The sequence below is a fragment of the Electrona antarctica genome, assembly GCF_951216825.1.
Source record: "Electrona antarctica genome assembly, chromosome: 17".
Classification (NCBI taxonomy): domain Eukaryota; kingdom Metazoa; phylum Chordata; class Actinopteri; order Myctophiformes; family Myctophidae; genus Electrona; species Electrona antarctica.
In genome coordinates this window covers 20000807-20017460 of record NC_136798.1, presented here as the reverse complement: position 1 = coordinate 20017460, position 16654 = coordinate 20000807, and the positions used below count along the sequence as shown (strand labels likewise).

The window sequence follows — 16654 nt, the reverse complement described above, 5'->3', positions numbered from 1 at the left end:
CCGTGTGCTTTTATCTTCTTCTTTCTTCAAAGTTCTTCTTTCTTCTTAGACTTATATAGCATTTGAAACAGACTTATAGCATGTCATGTAGAAAGCACAATAAGTGCATTGTATGTAGTCATAGCACTTCATAGTATATATGTACAGCATAGTATAGCATATATACAGTTTATATGTATAGTGTCATTATATAGTTATGTTCTAGTTATAGTTTATATGTATAGTGTCATTATATAGATATGTTCTAGTTACGTTCTTAGCTTACGCATGTTTCGCGATAAATGCATTTTACATATGTGATGTATTCCCATGCTTTTTGTTCTTGCTTAATGTAAATCGCTCTGGATTAAGAGCGTCTGCAAAATGCCTAAATTGTAATTGTAAAGTAATGTTTCAGAGTAAAGACCGGAGTGGGATTTGAACCCACAACGTCTGGATCATGAGAACAGCCACTTAACACATTGAACTACCAGGCTGTCTGTGTTCTCTCATGGCTTCTCCTCTGTATTATGTGATTAAAATCCATGATAACACTTAAAAGCACTAAAAGACACCTTTGTCTGGTGAGTTGTCCGGACAACTCACTTGGAGGTGGAAAAAGGGTGAGTTGTCTTGTTACCGCCGAAAACAGCGTGAGCGTAGCCTACATGATTGGAGTCACAGAATAATATAGGTCGCCAGTGTCGGCGTAACATCCGTTCGTTCAACTCAAATGGCTCTGGTTCAACTATGATAGTTAAGCGAGAAGCGACCTCTTATGGTTGGTAACGGTTGGTCTCTTATTGAGCCGTGGTAGAGACAGACAGACAGACAGACAGACAGACAGACAGACAGACAGACAGACAGACAGACAGACAGACAGACAGACAGACAGACAGACAGACAGACAGACAGACAGACAGACAGACAGACAGACAGACAGACAGAGAGAGAGAGAGAGAGAGAGAGAGAGAGAGAGATGGAGGCAGCACACTTGGTCCAGAGCTTTCTGCTCTGCCTGCTGTATGTCTGCGTGTCCGCGGCGGCGTGGGACCTGGTGCTCCTGCACACCAATGATGTGCACGCCCGCGTGGAGGAGACCAGCCGGGAGTCGGGCAAGTGCACCAAGGGGAGCTGTTTCGCCGGGGTGTCCCGCCGGGCGACGAAGATCAAAGAGATCCGGAGCAGGGAGGAGAACGTTCTGCTACTGGACGCCGGTGATCAGTTCCAAGGAACGGTCTGGTTCAATGTCTACAAGGGCCTGGAGGCTGCTCACTTCATGAACAAACTGGGTTACGATGCCATGGTAAATATATTAATAATAATATATGTCTGGTAAGGTTCAATGTTTACAAGGGCTTGGATGCTGCTCACTTCATGAACAAACTGGGTTACGATGCGATGGTAAATATATAATAATACATATTAAATAATAATAATAATGATAATAATAATAATAATAATAATTTCTGTTTTCAACAACTGATTTATTTATTCGTTTTAATTTTGAGTAGACATCATTTATCAAACTTAAGTCAATTCTTTGGTTTACGTTTTTGTATGATAACATGAAATAAAATTGAACAAATGCCAAAAAAACGAATTAAATGGTATTTCAGTCGAGCCACTTATTGAGACCACAAAATAATGTATTGACCTAGGTCAATTTTAATTGGCATAGACTTATGTTCTCTCTCTAAAACAAAACAGCGTCAGACTCAGCATTATGGTGGATGGACATATCATATTTATTTATATGCATAGGCCTATAGGCCTGTATTGAGTTGTGCTTGAAATGTACTGTAATTCTGCAAACTGTTAATAAATACTTCAATCAATCAATCAATCTACAGCAACTTACTTAGCTGGATTTCTTTCAAAGGAGAAAATTGAAGATAATATCTTCAATTTAATTCGAGATACAGTTGTTTAATGTAGCATCCATCCACTTGTCACCTAGATGACTATTAGAATGGACTTGACTACTGTGGGTAGCTAATGCAGTGTGGGGTCCACCAGGGACCCCATGCAGGGTTCCTCGAAGGTGTTCCAACTTCCAATTGGGTCATTTGTACACTCAGAGTTATGGGGTCCTTGAAAACAAACAAACAAACAAACAAAAAAGTTTTGAGTACCAGTGAGCTAATGAATACCTCTAATTAGACTAACCAATTTAAACCGGGAAAGCATCGTATCATTTAAAAATGTAGCGTTGGATATTTGTAAACGTACAAGCTCACAGCGCCCCGTGCTTTAAATAAATAAATCTTACTAATTCAAATTTAGAAGGAAGTTTCTACAGTAGTTCTGTATACCAGTCTGTATATTAATTGGTTGTTTTACGATATCTTAAGATAGTTTTATTTTGACTCACGGTCTAAAAATGACCTATAGTTAATTCATGTCATCACACCAGCATACAGTAGGTAGGCCCAGATGGTTTGGCCATGTCTCGCGACCCCCGCCCCGCCCCCCTCCCCACCCCCAATACAAACAAAAATAACCTTAATAATAGAGAAAATATATCATAAATGAATACTGAAACCAGATAATCATTATGGATATCACATGCACTATGTGTACTATGTAAACTCTAATTTCCATTTTCAAGCCATTCAGTTGCAAAAACCCCTGGGCTACAGTACAACATGATCAGCCTGTAGAGGCAATTTAACCTTGTACCTTCTTTCTTTCTTTCTTTCTTTCTTTCTTTCTTTCTTTCTTTCTTTCTTTCAGGCCCTGGGGAATCACGAGTTTGACAACGGAGTGGAGGGTCTTAAACCGTTCCTACACAAAGTGAACTGCACGGTGCTCAGTGCAAACGCCAGACCAGACGACACTCTGGCCTCGCAGGTGGAGGGCCTGTACTTGCCCTATGCCATATTCCACGTGAACGGAGAGAGAGTCGGAGTGGTGGGATACACATCGAAGGAGACCCCTGCGTTGTCACAGCCAGGTACTCCTTTAAAGGTCAAAAATGTACTTTTCCCCCTACAATTATCAATTTTCCCAAATTGAAACCTTGAATACTTGGAGAATGAAGAATCCAAAAATGAGAGAATATAATAAATACTTGAAAAGTTGTGTAAAAAAACAAAAACAAAGGAAGAAAATGTTCTAGCAATGGCAAAACTATGTCAAATATCAGTTTAACTCAACATAATAGCTCTCAGAGTATAATCCAGTTTTCCTATCTTTCCAGTTTTATAATCCTCATTACTTCAAAAAACAGCCTTTTCACAGAATTTAGTAGAATACAGTGGTAATCCATTCCATTCATTCACAATTATTTAATTCAAGATAAATAAACCAAATATCTTCAGTGTTCTCAGTTGAAAGAAATCCAGCCACTTAGTTGCTGTGTGAAGTTAAATAAATAAATAATTTCCTGTCATCTTACTGTACACTCTCAAATAAAGGCAGAAAAAAGAATACTCATCACTAACCTTGGTTGCCTTCCATCAGGACCACATATGCACTTTGAGGATGAGGTGAGCTCCATGCAGCCCCACGTGGACAAGCTCCTGACGCTGGGCGTCAACAAGATCATCGCCCTGGGTCACTCTGGTTTCATCATGGACCGACACATCGCCAAGAAGCTCCGAGGCGTGGACGTCGTAATCGGAGGGCACTCCAACACCTTCCTATATACAGGTATGTTATACAAAAGTCTGACACTGTGAACTGCGAAGAAAATTGCGAAAGCTGCCTAACATAAAGGATCACATACAAGCCTCTGTCCCGGGCTGTGGACGTTTCCCAAGCCAGAGCGGAGAGGGAAACCGCCTAGATACTGGTACTTTGTTTTTTAGACATTTCCCCACTCTGGAAGTGCCCAAGGACCCCTGTGCTGGCTCTAACCCGACTCAGAGAGCCCTGTGGGGGGCCCCCGGGCACAGATGAGCTCCCGACTCTCAACAAGCCGTCAACCATGCCTGGAGATTCTGGAGATATGAGCATGCTATGCTATTTCACTCCCCATGGAATGTTGTTGCTTTAAGAGGTGATTACAGAAATGATATGTATCATGGTCACAGTCACACACACACACTTATAGATACATTTTATAGAAACAACATTTCGCACAGGTGGTCGCAAGGGCAGTCTGTGTTTTGTGGTGCAAACTCCACCATGTATGCCAATAGGACACATCTGAAGATAGAGACATCAAAGATTAAGTGCCCAGTGGTCTGGGATTTCCTGACAGTGCAGTGAGGGAGTTGAGTGAAAATGTTGGCGTCCGTCCGTGCTGCTGGCAGCCAGCCCATTATGCAGCCCTCCTGGTCTGTCTGGATACACTCCAGCCGTGAAATGTACCACTACACAGCCTTGTTTGGCTGTAGGGCTGCGGCCATCGATCATTGTCATAGAGATTGTTCTATCGATTCTATCGATTACAAATTAATCAAATAAATTACTACACTAGTGTTTCTTTTACCCATTTAGAACTGAGGCCGGAAGTAACATTTACTGAAGTAATGTACTTAAGTACAATTATGAGGGAGTATTTCCAATTTGCAATAACAAACTCCACTAGCCTACATCTCAGATCCAAATATTGTACTTTTACTCCACTACAATTATTTGAGAAGGGCTGGTTTCCATTAAGGTTCAATTCATCGAGTGTTGACATGAGTCTTGCAGCAGTATTCTGACCTTTTCCCTTGTTTGGAAGTGCACAGAGACATGCTTTACATACAACTGTCCAGCCTCCGGCACGCACGCACGCACGCACGCACGCACGCACGCACGCACGCACGCACGCACGCACGCACGCACGCACGCACACACACACACACACACACACACACACACACACACACACACACACACACACACACACACACACACACACACACACACACACACACACACACACACACACACACACACGTGTTGGGGACGAGAACTGTCTGGTTGTGGCCATTGCGGAACTGGCCTTGATTGCATTATTCCAGCTGTGTGCATTCCCTAAGAATAACTAAACTAACCCCTGGTCAGTTGATAAGTTCAACATTAACTCACAGTCATTACATTTCCACAGTAGGCCTGAAAGTTTATTTTTTTCTTCCTTTTCTTTTTACCACATGAATCCTAGCCTATAGTCATTTAGTATAAACTGCCGATCTACAAGCTCACACAAAGTGTTGGATATCATTTCTTTAAAAAAACATTTGGTTTAGACTCGGGAACAAAGGAGTTAGGGGAACGAAACTCGTGAAGTGAGTCAAATGGGCGTGTGCGTGTGTCTGCAGCGTGTCTGCTCCTTGCTCTGTGTTGGTGGAAGGAAACTTTGAGTTGTCGTCATCACTGTGGTTCAGTGTTCCGTGGCGTAGTGGTCCAACATTAACATGCATTTCTGACTGTGCTGTGCAGGCTTATAAATAACCAGAGCGAGCTCTGTCTCATTTACTTGAGTAGCCTTTTGAATAAATCACATTTACTGTACATATTTTATATTTGTATATATTTATTTTTCTTCATTTATTTTACATGTTCTCCTTTGGAGATTTGGATTAATTGTTTTTTTTCTCACCTGTTATTCAGTCCATATCAATGCATTGTTTGTTTCAGCTGGCTGAAGCTCCTATGTAGTCAGTGAATGAGTGAGGGACATTCACTCTTCTAGGCTTTTCTTTTACGTCATGGACATCCAAAGGGACTTTTATTAGGCCATGCATCCTCATATGGAATGATTGTGTCCTAGGGACAGATATGAAAATATGTTTAGTCTTAAGTCATTTTGGGCAGGAACCCCTTTTGGTGTTTTAAACATTATGTTATAATTTAGCTATTGAAAAATAGCAGATCTACAAGCTCATAGCGTGCCACCGAGTGGCGCGCTACGAGCTTGTAGGTCTGCTATTTTTGAAAAATCGTAAAAATGTGGCGCAAATCTTTGAATATATATTCTTTCAAAGTTAATGTTTTTAACTCAGGTCTAAATGGGTTAAACAAAATGTAAATGTCTAAATGCCACAAAGAGCTTTACTCTTTCATTGAGAGGAACATGGATTTGTAAAGTAAAACATCAGTTGTCCCATGTGCTAGTGTATGAAAATAGGAGGGTAGATATTTTGTTTCACCTCTGAGGTGGCACAGATGGTGTCAGACCTGTGATTTTCATTTTGTACACAAATCATACAAGTATTTACTTGTCATCAAATGCACTGACTGATATGTGAGTCAGTGCACTAGAAAGGGCCTTTGTGCATCTAAATGCCATGAGTTTTAGTGTAATTACTTGTCACCAATTATTCACCATGCCTCTGAGGTGCAGGACTCAGAGATACAGTAGGTCAGTGTTTTTTTGTAAACAGAAGGTTTGCGGTTCCAACCCGAGGTCCGAGGATGAGGTTGGATATTGTCTACCAGCCTCTAATCTTTTACTGAAGAGCAGCATACAGGACAATGGACAAAATACAAAACACAATGGTGCAGTGGTCCTTTTGAGGACCCCCTCTAAAAGGAGATGAGGCATCTCAAGGGGATTATCCTTTCAATAAAGGTACCGGTATATCATATAATGTACTGTACCTCTCATAGCAGAAGTTCAGTGTTCAAACATCAGACTTAGAGCTAAGCTACCGGGGGAAAGATCTCACAAGGAGAAGAGCTCACAATGTCAGCGGGGAAATATTCTTGTTTATGTAGCCTTGAGCTATGTGAAAATATAGTCAAATATAGGCAACTACAGAACACAACTGTATCCTTGTTTATGTAGTATTTTTAAGCATCAATCTCTAATCTCTAAAATATGTTCTTGCGGTCTGAAATGACCCACTGCAGGTCAGTTTGGGGATTCTGTTGCAAGTGGTTGCAGTTGCAACTTCCTGCATTGCATGAGCGTGGACTTGAGACCCAAGGTTGACATTGTAGGCATTTTCAATGTTTCCTCCAGAAGGCTCTAAACTAAAGACTAACTCAACCACTAAAGTTTCAAATATACAGAATGTTATTTAGTGTACAGTGTAGACACCATGCTGTTTACTTTGTTTAGACATAATGCTAGATTCATTGTTTAGCTGGTATCCTAGTTTGTTTTAGGTACTGTTTAATTGCATTCAATGTATACAATGATTCACCGGTCCGTGTGTATACTGTATAGTACTGTAAGTCTCTGTATAAGAGTGTCTGCTAAAATGCCTAAATTGTAATTATAAATTGTGTCCTAAGCCTACAGGGATACACAGAGAAGTGTCATTTTTCTTTCAACTATCTCTCTCTCCTGATAGGATCACCTAAGCCTTCGTCCGAGATCCCGGCGGGGCCCTATCCTTTCATGGTGCGCTCAGATTACGGTGGAGATGTCCCCGTGGTCCAGGCCTACGCCTTTGGGAAATATCTGGGATACCTGCGAGTGAGCTTTGATGAAGCCGGCAACGTGCTGCGCTCCACCGGCAATCCTATCCTACTAGACAGCACTGTGGCAGAGGGTGAGTTACTACTAGGGCTGATACCCTGAATCGCTTTTTCAATTAAAGTAGCTATTAGCAATAATATGTCTCTTTTTTTTGGTATTCAGACAGCCAGCAATGGGTTAAAGGCTCCCAAAAAAATAATTGGTCTCTGTGACAACTCTAGGGGCTGAAGTCTGCCTTCAAAAATGAGGAATAATGCATAGAATTTGCCTGTCTACTTCCTGATTGCATGCAAGGACAGTCTAAGAAGGCCGAGACGCGAAGACCGTACGGGCGACGCCATGTTGCTTTGGAAGGAAAGAAACATGCGCAATGGGCTATATGCAGCCAACACTTCCGCGTTCAGCTTCCTTGGTCTCAACTGCGCATGTTTCTTTCCTTCCAAAGCAACATGGCGTCGCCCGTACGGTCTTCGCGTCTCGTCCTTCTTAGACTGTCCTTGATTGCATGGTTAGTCATTTCTGCAGGGATATGCTCGACCAATGACAAAGCTTCTAGGAAAGTCTTTGAACGCCGCCCCTAGAGCTGTCACAGAGAGTGTGACCCTTTGCTGGTCTGAACAAAAGGTCATAAATAATTTGACATATTATTGCTTATAGCTACTTTAATAGAATAATCGAGAAGCATGTTGTTGTTTTTGATTAATTTAATTGATTAGTGTTGTTCAACACTTGAGCACTATTTTATACTCCATCCACTTTATTATACTTTATAGTCGCATAAAAGTAGTGAAAATAACCGATCTACAAGCTCACAATGCGATGCATTGTGATACATTTTGAGCTAGAGCAATTCAGAGTTATTTTTGCTATTACGGCTGGGCTACACTGGGGACAGAATTGGTGCCGTTCGTGGAGCGTAGTCCGCATACAGTACGCTGCCACTATAATCAATGGAACCCGGCTACACCAAGCGTGGGTGTGGTGCGCAGGTTGTGCGTAAGCTTTGTGCATTCATCTTAATTTTTTTACGTGAGTGCTCTGTTTTTCCCGCGTGCCCCGAGGCAGCCCTTCATCTCACCTTCAGAGGGAAAAAAAGGAAATACGGAATCCCCGGGGGACGGACAAATTGTCGGTGCAGCCACTTAGCTGCTTCTGTTCTGCCCCCCCCCCCCCACCACGCTACGGTTCCGTTCTGTCACTAGTGTAGCCCAACAGCAGCAGTGGGTGAGTTATACAGACAGAATACAAGTAGTTGTTGTTTCGTTTGTTTATGTATTGTATCTTCTGTCCTCCCAGATCCCGCTATTCGTGGTGAAGTGGACGAGTGGAAGAGGAGCTTGGCCAACTACTCCGCCAATTACGTGGGCATGACGCTCGTCTATCTCAATGGAACGGCTGACGAATGCCGCTACCGCGAGTGTAACCTGGGAAACCTCATCTGTGACTCCATGGTGAGTGTTTCAGGCCTGGGATTTGTTTTTACCACTTTGCCTTTGGTGTTTATTTTTATGTGTTATTTTTACTTATTTTTGTTTTATTGAATCCTAATTTAAAGCACCTTGCCCATAAGGCCAAATGCCAGGGCAATAAAACCTTGATTAATTTTGAAATATAGCCTAGGACATTTTTACTTGAGTTGTGACCCATGAAAATTGGTCTGTGACCCACAAATGGGTCCCGACCCACTGTTTGGGACAGAGTAGCCTGCCTAAAGCATATCATACTGGGGGGTCCTTGAAATTGAAAAGGTTGAGAATGACTGGTGTAAGTATAAAAATGTAATACAATATGTATAATTAATCCTGAGTGTGTTTAGCCAGTGTAATATTCAGTGTGGTTTACCAGCGAGAAGCAATGGCAGACAGTATGTTGGCGAGGGGGAGTGTCCAGGAATGTCCTGGTTATACTGTAATCACTGGACCTAGAGTCTATAGCAGGGCTCTTCAACGTTTTACAGTAAGGACCTCCTTAGGTAAGAGAGAGAGATTAATCAGGGACCCTCACTACATATTGGATTCATTCATGATGGATGGACATTTAACCACTCAATTGACCTTTGGCTCTGTACGTGGTCTGCTCTTTTTCCCTCTACACCAAACCTCTTCTCCTAAAATAGCACATCTACAAGCTCACAATGTGTCTGTGGCACCTTGTGAGCTTGTAGATCTGCTATTGTTCTGCTATCAGCCACCAAATACATGGGTGCAGCCAGTAACCACATAATTGAGGCATCCTCCCTTTTGAATCTGGCTCTGGGCCTGTGCTCCTGCTCCCTCTCCCTATCTAATGAAGCAGCAAAGTTCTAAAAATAGATATTTTAAAAACTGTGTGTAACTGAGAACCCTGTCTGCCATGCAGATTGACAACAACATCAAGTATGCAGACGAGCTGCAGTGGAACCACGTGAGCTCCTGCATCTACAACAGTGGAGGCATCCGCAACGCCATTGATGAACGCGCTCGCAACGGTACGTGTGTATGGCACGCTCTATTAATTAACCCATTCTGGACGAGAACCCCTTTTGGTGTTTTAAGCATTATGTTATACTTTACCTTTAGCTATTGAAAAATAGCAGATCTACAAGCTCATATCATAGTGTGGCACCGAGTGCTGCACTACGAGCTTGTAGATTTTTATCGTGAAAATGTGGCACAAATCTTTGGATATATATATTCTTTCAGAGCGAACGTTTTAAACTCAAATCATGTCCCTGACATGAAGATGTTTGAGAACGACTGAAATGGGTTAATACTTTTTTTCCCTATTTTATACTTATTAGAAAGTAGCCAATCTGCAAGCTCCTAATGTGTTACATCGTGACACATTTTAAGCTTGTACAGCCACTCTTTTCAAAGAATTTGAAAGGTTTTGAAAATGTAAATAAAATTATAATAATTCCAAATTCTGAACATTTTCCCCTATAGTGGCATGCCCAAAAAATGGACACCAGTGTTAATGTGTAAACAAAGAGACAGACAGAGAGTTGTGATGTACTGTAAACCTAGCCCTAGCAGCAGATCTCGTCACTGTTCAGAGTGATATGGCTGTTACCACAGCCATACCACAGTGCATATTTCTGACTCTTCCTCTATGATTTTCTCCTCCGTGCATAATGTACGTACTTTAAACACATGCTGCCACTTTGTTGAAATGAAGTTTGTTTTAGGGAGGAGGCGAAGCAGCCAGTAACATACCATCTCTGTCGAAGCAGCCAGTAACATACCGTCTCTGTCGAAGCAGCCAGTAACATACCGTCTCTGTCGAAGCAGCCAGTAACATACCGTCTCTGTCGAAGCAGCCAGTAACATACCGTCTCTGTCGAAGCAGCCAGTAACATACCGTCTCTGTCGAAGCAGCCAGTAACATACAGTCTCTGTCGAAGCAGCCAGTAACATACAGTCTCTGTCGAAGCAGCCAGTAACATACCGTCTCTGTCGAAGCAGCCAGTAACATACCGTCTCTGTCGAAGCAGCCAGTAACATACCGTCTCTGTCGAAGCAGCCAGTAACATACCGTCTCTGTCGAAGCAGCCAGTAACATACCGTCTCTGTCGAAGCAGCCAGTAACATACCGTCTCTGTCGAAGCAGCCAGTAACATACCGTCTCTGTCGAAGCAGCCAGTAACATACCGTCTCTGTCGAAGCAGCCAGTAACATACCGTCTCTGTCGAAGCAGCCAGTAACATACCGTCTCTGTCGAAGCAGCCAGTAACATACCGTCTCTGTCGAAGCAGCCAGTAACATACCGTCTCTGTCGAAGCAGCCAGTAACATACCGTCTCTGTCGAAGCAGCCAGTAACATACCGTCTCTGTCGAAGCAGCCAGTAACATACCGTCTCTGTCAAAGCAGCCAGTAACATACCGTCTCTGTCGAAGCAGCCAGTAACATAGTCTCTGTCGAAGCAGCCAGTAACATACAGTCTCTGTCGAAGCAGCCAGTAACATACCGTCTCTGTCGAAGCAGCCAGTAACATACCGTCTCTGTCGAAGCAGCCAGTAACATACCGTCTCTGTCGAAGCAGCCAGTAACATACCGTCTCTGTCGAAGCAGCCAGTAACATACCGTCTCTGTCGAAGCAGCCAGTAACATACCGTCTCTGTCGAAGCAGCCAGTAACATACCGTCTCTGTCGAAGCAGCCAGTAACATACCGTCTCTGTCGAAGCAGCCAGTAACATACCGTCTCTGTCGAAGCAGCCAGTAACATACCGTCTCTGTCGAAGCAGCCAGTAACATACCGTCTGTCGGGGGGAAACCTCATATGTCCAAAAACTGTTACTTTTAAGGATTCAAATTCCAAAATAGCGAAAGTAGCAGATCTACAAGCTCAAGCTTTCGAGCTTGTGGATCTGCTACTTTTGATTATTTTGTGTGAGGCTGTACGTATGATCAAGTGGGCGTTCAGCAACAGAAATAAACCCCCACAAAAACAAAAATAAAATGTTAGAATATGGAGATAAGAGGTATCTGCCCGACAACAACGATATTCAAAAAGACTAGTCCTGTCATCACACACTCTTCCAGCATGTTGTTTGTACACACTGGCGCTGTAACTACATCAAACCTTCCATAACAGGCTTATATAACAAGGGTTCCCAAAAGTAAAGATGTATCTCCACAAGACCCAAACGTACAAAATGACAAAAACGCTATTGCTAATGAAGGGAAAATTTACATGATATTGTCCATCATTACGTCTCTTTATTGTTTTGGCACCTAATCAACATGAGTTAGACCGTCACTTCACACTGGTGTGATTTTTGTGTCCAGTATCACTACGCCAACAGCATCACAAAAACATATTACCATGTGACAGAGGGGTCAATGTTGAAAAAAGTTGCGCTATATGGTAGAATTAGGTACAATACAAATTACGCTAATTTTGTGGATTACGGTAATCTTTTATGAGTGGTCCCCACCAAATCATCAGAACCAATTATATTCACCAAAACCAGACTGAGGCAATCAATTATTACTTGCGCAAGCAGAGCGCACTGTGGTCAGCGTATGTATGGTATGGTATGGCCTGTTCTCGTGGTCCCTAATTGGCTGTTGATGGTGACGGAATGAAGTTGCGTTGGAAAAATGGTAATACGATCGTATTGCGGTCGGCTGGGTATGTATGGTGGTCCCTTATTGGTTGTTGTCATTGTTGATGTTGATGTTGACGTAACTAAGATAGGTTTCAATGTTGGGAGGGTGACGTAACTAAGGCTGGTATAAGGTCAATAACGGGTCTGAAGAATTTAGAACAACAGTTGTAATAGACATTAGTTAGTTAGTAGTAGTACTTACGTGCTCTGCTTGCGCACAAGTAGGCCATGTGGCCTACTTGTGTGCAAGACGCAAGTTGGCACCTCGACAGAGTGCATTTCTAGTTATCTTTGCAACTACTATATTAATGGCAAGTATTTCCGCAGCTTTAAGTCCAAAAATCTGAACTAACCCTTTAATAAAGAGCAACAGTTTTGCTCCAGTTCCAGACAGCACGTGGGACCTTTTTCTTATAATAATATAATCAGAGAATATTATTCTCTGATTATTCTACTATAAAATGTATAATGTGGTTAACAGGTGTGTATTATTATAACACACATACATACATACATACAGGCTCCATCACCATGGAGGACCTGATCTCCGTCATGCCGTTTGGAGGGACGTTGGACCTGGTGGAGCTCCGAGGCTCCACGCTGTGGAAGGCTTTTGAACACTCTGTGTGGAGATACGGACAAGGCGCTGGAGAGTTCCTACAAGTGTCAGGTACCACCTTCCTCCTCCTCCTCTTTACCGTTCTCTTCTTTACATCCTTGTCAAGTGACGTCAGTGTTGGAGAAATTAATTTGGAGAAATGCTATTAATTGTATGTTACTAGAATTTCGCGGGCCTTTGGCCCGCTCATCCTAGCACCACGCGTCGCAAATGGGAAGAAGGCAATAGCGGAAGGGCGATACTCAATACTGTTTTTTTGTTTGTTTTTTTTACTTGGAAAAGCAAACATGGCCACCATGATGTTTTCATATATCCAGTTGCTTCGAAAGCGCAAACTTGTCAACTCCGCTGTACTGTACTGTACTGTACTGTACTGTACTGTACTGTACTGTGCTCCACTGTACTGTGCTGTACTCCACTGTACTGTACTGTATTCCACTGTACTGTATTCCACTGTACTGTACTGTACTGTACTGTACTGTACTGTACTGTACTGTACTGTACTGTACTGTACTGTACTGTACTGTACTCCACTGTACTGTACTGTACTGTACTGTACTGTACTGTACTGTACTGCACTGTACTGTACTCCACTGTGCTGTACTCCTCTGTTCTGCTCTCTTCTCTACTGTACTGTACTGTACTGTACTGTACTGTACTGTACTGTACTGTACTGTACTGTACTGTACTGTACCATAATGTACTATACGGTACTGTACAATACTGTACTGTACAATACTGTCCCATACTGTACTGTTCCATACTGTACTGTGCTGTGCCTTACCATACTGTACAGTACTGTACTGTACTGTAGCATACTGTGCTGTACCATGCTGCTGTGCCCTGTGTATGTGTGTGCGCAGGTGCGTGTGTGTATTACAAGTCCATGGGCTATATATGGTCTCGGAGTGATTTTCGTCTTTTTTTCAAATCCTCAAAAATGATGAAAAAACGGCATGCTATAGTATGCCGTCTCTCTCTCTCTCTCTCTGCGTCACTGTCTCTGCGTCACTGTCTCTGCGCCACTGTCTCTGCGTCACTGTCTCTGCGTCACTCTCTCTGCGTCACTGTCTCTGCGTCACTGTCTCTGCGTCACTCTCTCTGCATCACTGTCTCTGACTGTCTCTGACTTTCAAAGTCGACTTTGAAATGTTGCCCCTAATGGCTCGTACACACTGCCCGATATTTGCTCCGATTATGCTGTCGGGGAGCATTTTTGGCGCTCGCCGACAAAACCCCCGATCTGACGTAAAATCGGGCTTTGATCTTGCTCGCTGTGTGTGAAAGGAGCTGCGAGAAGATCCAGCGCCGATAAAATCGCTCGCCGACGCCTCCCCGACCATTTCTGAACATCTAGCACGTTTGATATTTGACTCTGTCGCCGACTGGATATCATACAGTATGAACTGGGTTGCGACAGCGCCCCGATAAGGCCTGTATTACAACCAATGAGAGCACACTGCTCACAGCATTGCTGTCTATCTGTCTGTCTGTCTGTCGACTGTATGATCAGATATATATACCTACTAGAATTTCGCCGCCATTCGGGTGGCTCATCCTAGAGTTACGTTGCAGTGTCATATGTAACGGATGGCTACACATCGTAGACACACGCACACGCTGGGTAAATAGTATGTGTACTGTGATACAGGGTTCCGTGTGGAGTATGACGTGTCCAAGATGGCAGGACGGCGGGTGAAGAGCCTCCGCATCCTGTGCACCAACTGCCGGGTTCCCCACTATGAGCCTGTGGAGCAGGAGCTGCTCTACAAGGTGGTGCTGCCCTCCTACCTGGTGACGGGAGGAGACGGATACTCCATGATCAAACAGGAGAAACTCAAACACAACAGCGGTGAGTTGCATGTTGCTGCCGACTGGCGGAATCGTTTCATGTTCAATACTAATACTGTAATAATTTACACTATTTTGTGTCAATATTTATAAATACCCACAGACATATTTAACCATTTTCACTTTTAGTTTCGAAATCTAAAAAAAAAATATATATACAAGATTGACTCTCAGTCACAAGATCTTGTAGCGCCATCTTTGTTAATTTCCGACGTTCTTTTGTTGGTTCCCTCACTGCGTTTTGTTATGGTTGTCATCTAGCTCCAGTTAGCTCTTAACCTTAGCTTCCGTTGCCACTCACGTCGCGTTGCGGCATTCAGAGTATAGGTTTTTATGCCTTTCAGACTGCCATTGGTTTAGGAGTCAGCCAATCATGACTAGGTTGCTAGGAGGCAGCAAATCGTGACTAGGTTGTCACTAAAGTCGTCTTTACGGTCGTCAGTAGTGGTGGGTGAAAATGTAGTCCAAGCGCTTTTCAAGCACCTGGCAAAAATCTGCCATGCCATTTGGTGGAGAATCACTGGAATAAACTGCTTTCTCTTCCAGGTGATTTGGACATTGCTGTTTTGTCGAACTTCATCACAGAGAGGAAGAAGATTCACCCGTCAGTGGAAGGACGGATACGGATCTCCAGCTCAGCCTCGGGACTATCAGCGACCACTGCTTCAGTGATCCTAACTGGACTGTTCTTCACTCTCTACGGGAGTCTGTGAGCTTTATTTAGCACAGGCTTTGAAGAGAAAGTGTGTTTTTATTGAAGAAAAATAAACTATTCTATTTCATCATAGCGCCAAATCACAACAAGTTGTCTCAAGACACTTTACATAGTAGAGCAGAGACCTGACATGGTCCCACCCTGCACCAAGCAACTAATTGCGACGGTGACAACATAAAACCTCCCCCTGGAAGAAACGTTAGGCAGACCCAGGCTCTATAGGGTCTGACACACAGTCATAAGATTTCCTCATATGCTTATTCCTAGAAATCTGATTACAAATTAAGAAATTCCATTTATTCATCAATCCAAAATCTTACATGGCAGAAATCTCTTTAGATTTGTTTGGCTCCATACTGTATGATGACCCAAACAGACACCGTTTCATTATTTAAGCTGTTCTAAAACTTTTGACTTTTTAGCTGTTCTTTTTTTTGTTCTTTCTTTTGGATTATTTGCTGCTTTTACCTTGTTTTAACCCATTTAGACCTGAGAACTGATTCTACAAATGTCTTGAATCATGAAAAACCTATGTTTCTATATCAGTGGTTCTCTATTTCATGTCAAGGATCTATTTCATGTCAAGGATACCCAGATACCCCCCCCCCCAGAAGCAAAGATATGAGTTAAGAGCTTGTAGATCTCCTATTTTTCAACATCTAAAGTTTAGGAGAAGGAGGGAGACTTGCTGGTTCAAGAGCTTTTTTATTTAATGTCAATAATGCCTGACTAAGGCAGATGCATATGGTATATGGCATATGGTATGGTATAAGGCATGTACCATATTTTATACCATACCATATACACTGTAATGACTTGGCATATTAATATGACATAAACATGATTATTTGATATATAAATATTTTTTATAGAAATGATTATGCACCACATGTGCTGTGCGTATATCTTCTTAGTCTTTGTCCACTGTGTGTGAACGCCAATATTAAACTGCAAGATCAACCACAGACACTGAAAAAGAAGACATTTGAAAGAAAAGAGTGTGTCATGATTGTGTGAAGAATTCAGAAAGGCTATT

General features: G+C 42.6%; 1 protein-coding gene across 1 annotated transcript; it reads left to right on the top strand.

Annotated features, from left to right (window-relative positions):
* The first annotated feature begins 840 nt into the window (after positions 1-840).
* On the top strand, positions 841-16091 carry LOC306940442 (snake venom 5'-nucleotidase-like). Its single transcript, XM_079525525.1, has 9 exons — positions 841-1285; positions 2716-2935; positions 3445-3633; positions 7215-7415; positions 8639-8793; positions 9701-9809; positions 12954-13103; positions 14704-14904; positions 15450-16091. The coding sequence occupies exons 1-9, from the start codon at positions 959-961 to the stop codon at positions 15614-15616; spliced, it is 1719 nt and encodes a 572-aa protein (XP_079381651.1). The 5' UTR covers positions 841-958; the 3' UTR covers positions 15617-16091.
* The last annotated feature ends 563 nt before the right edge of the window (positions 16092-16654 follow it).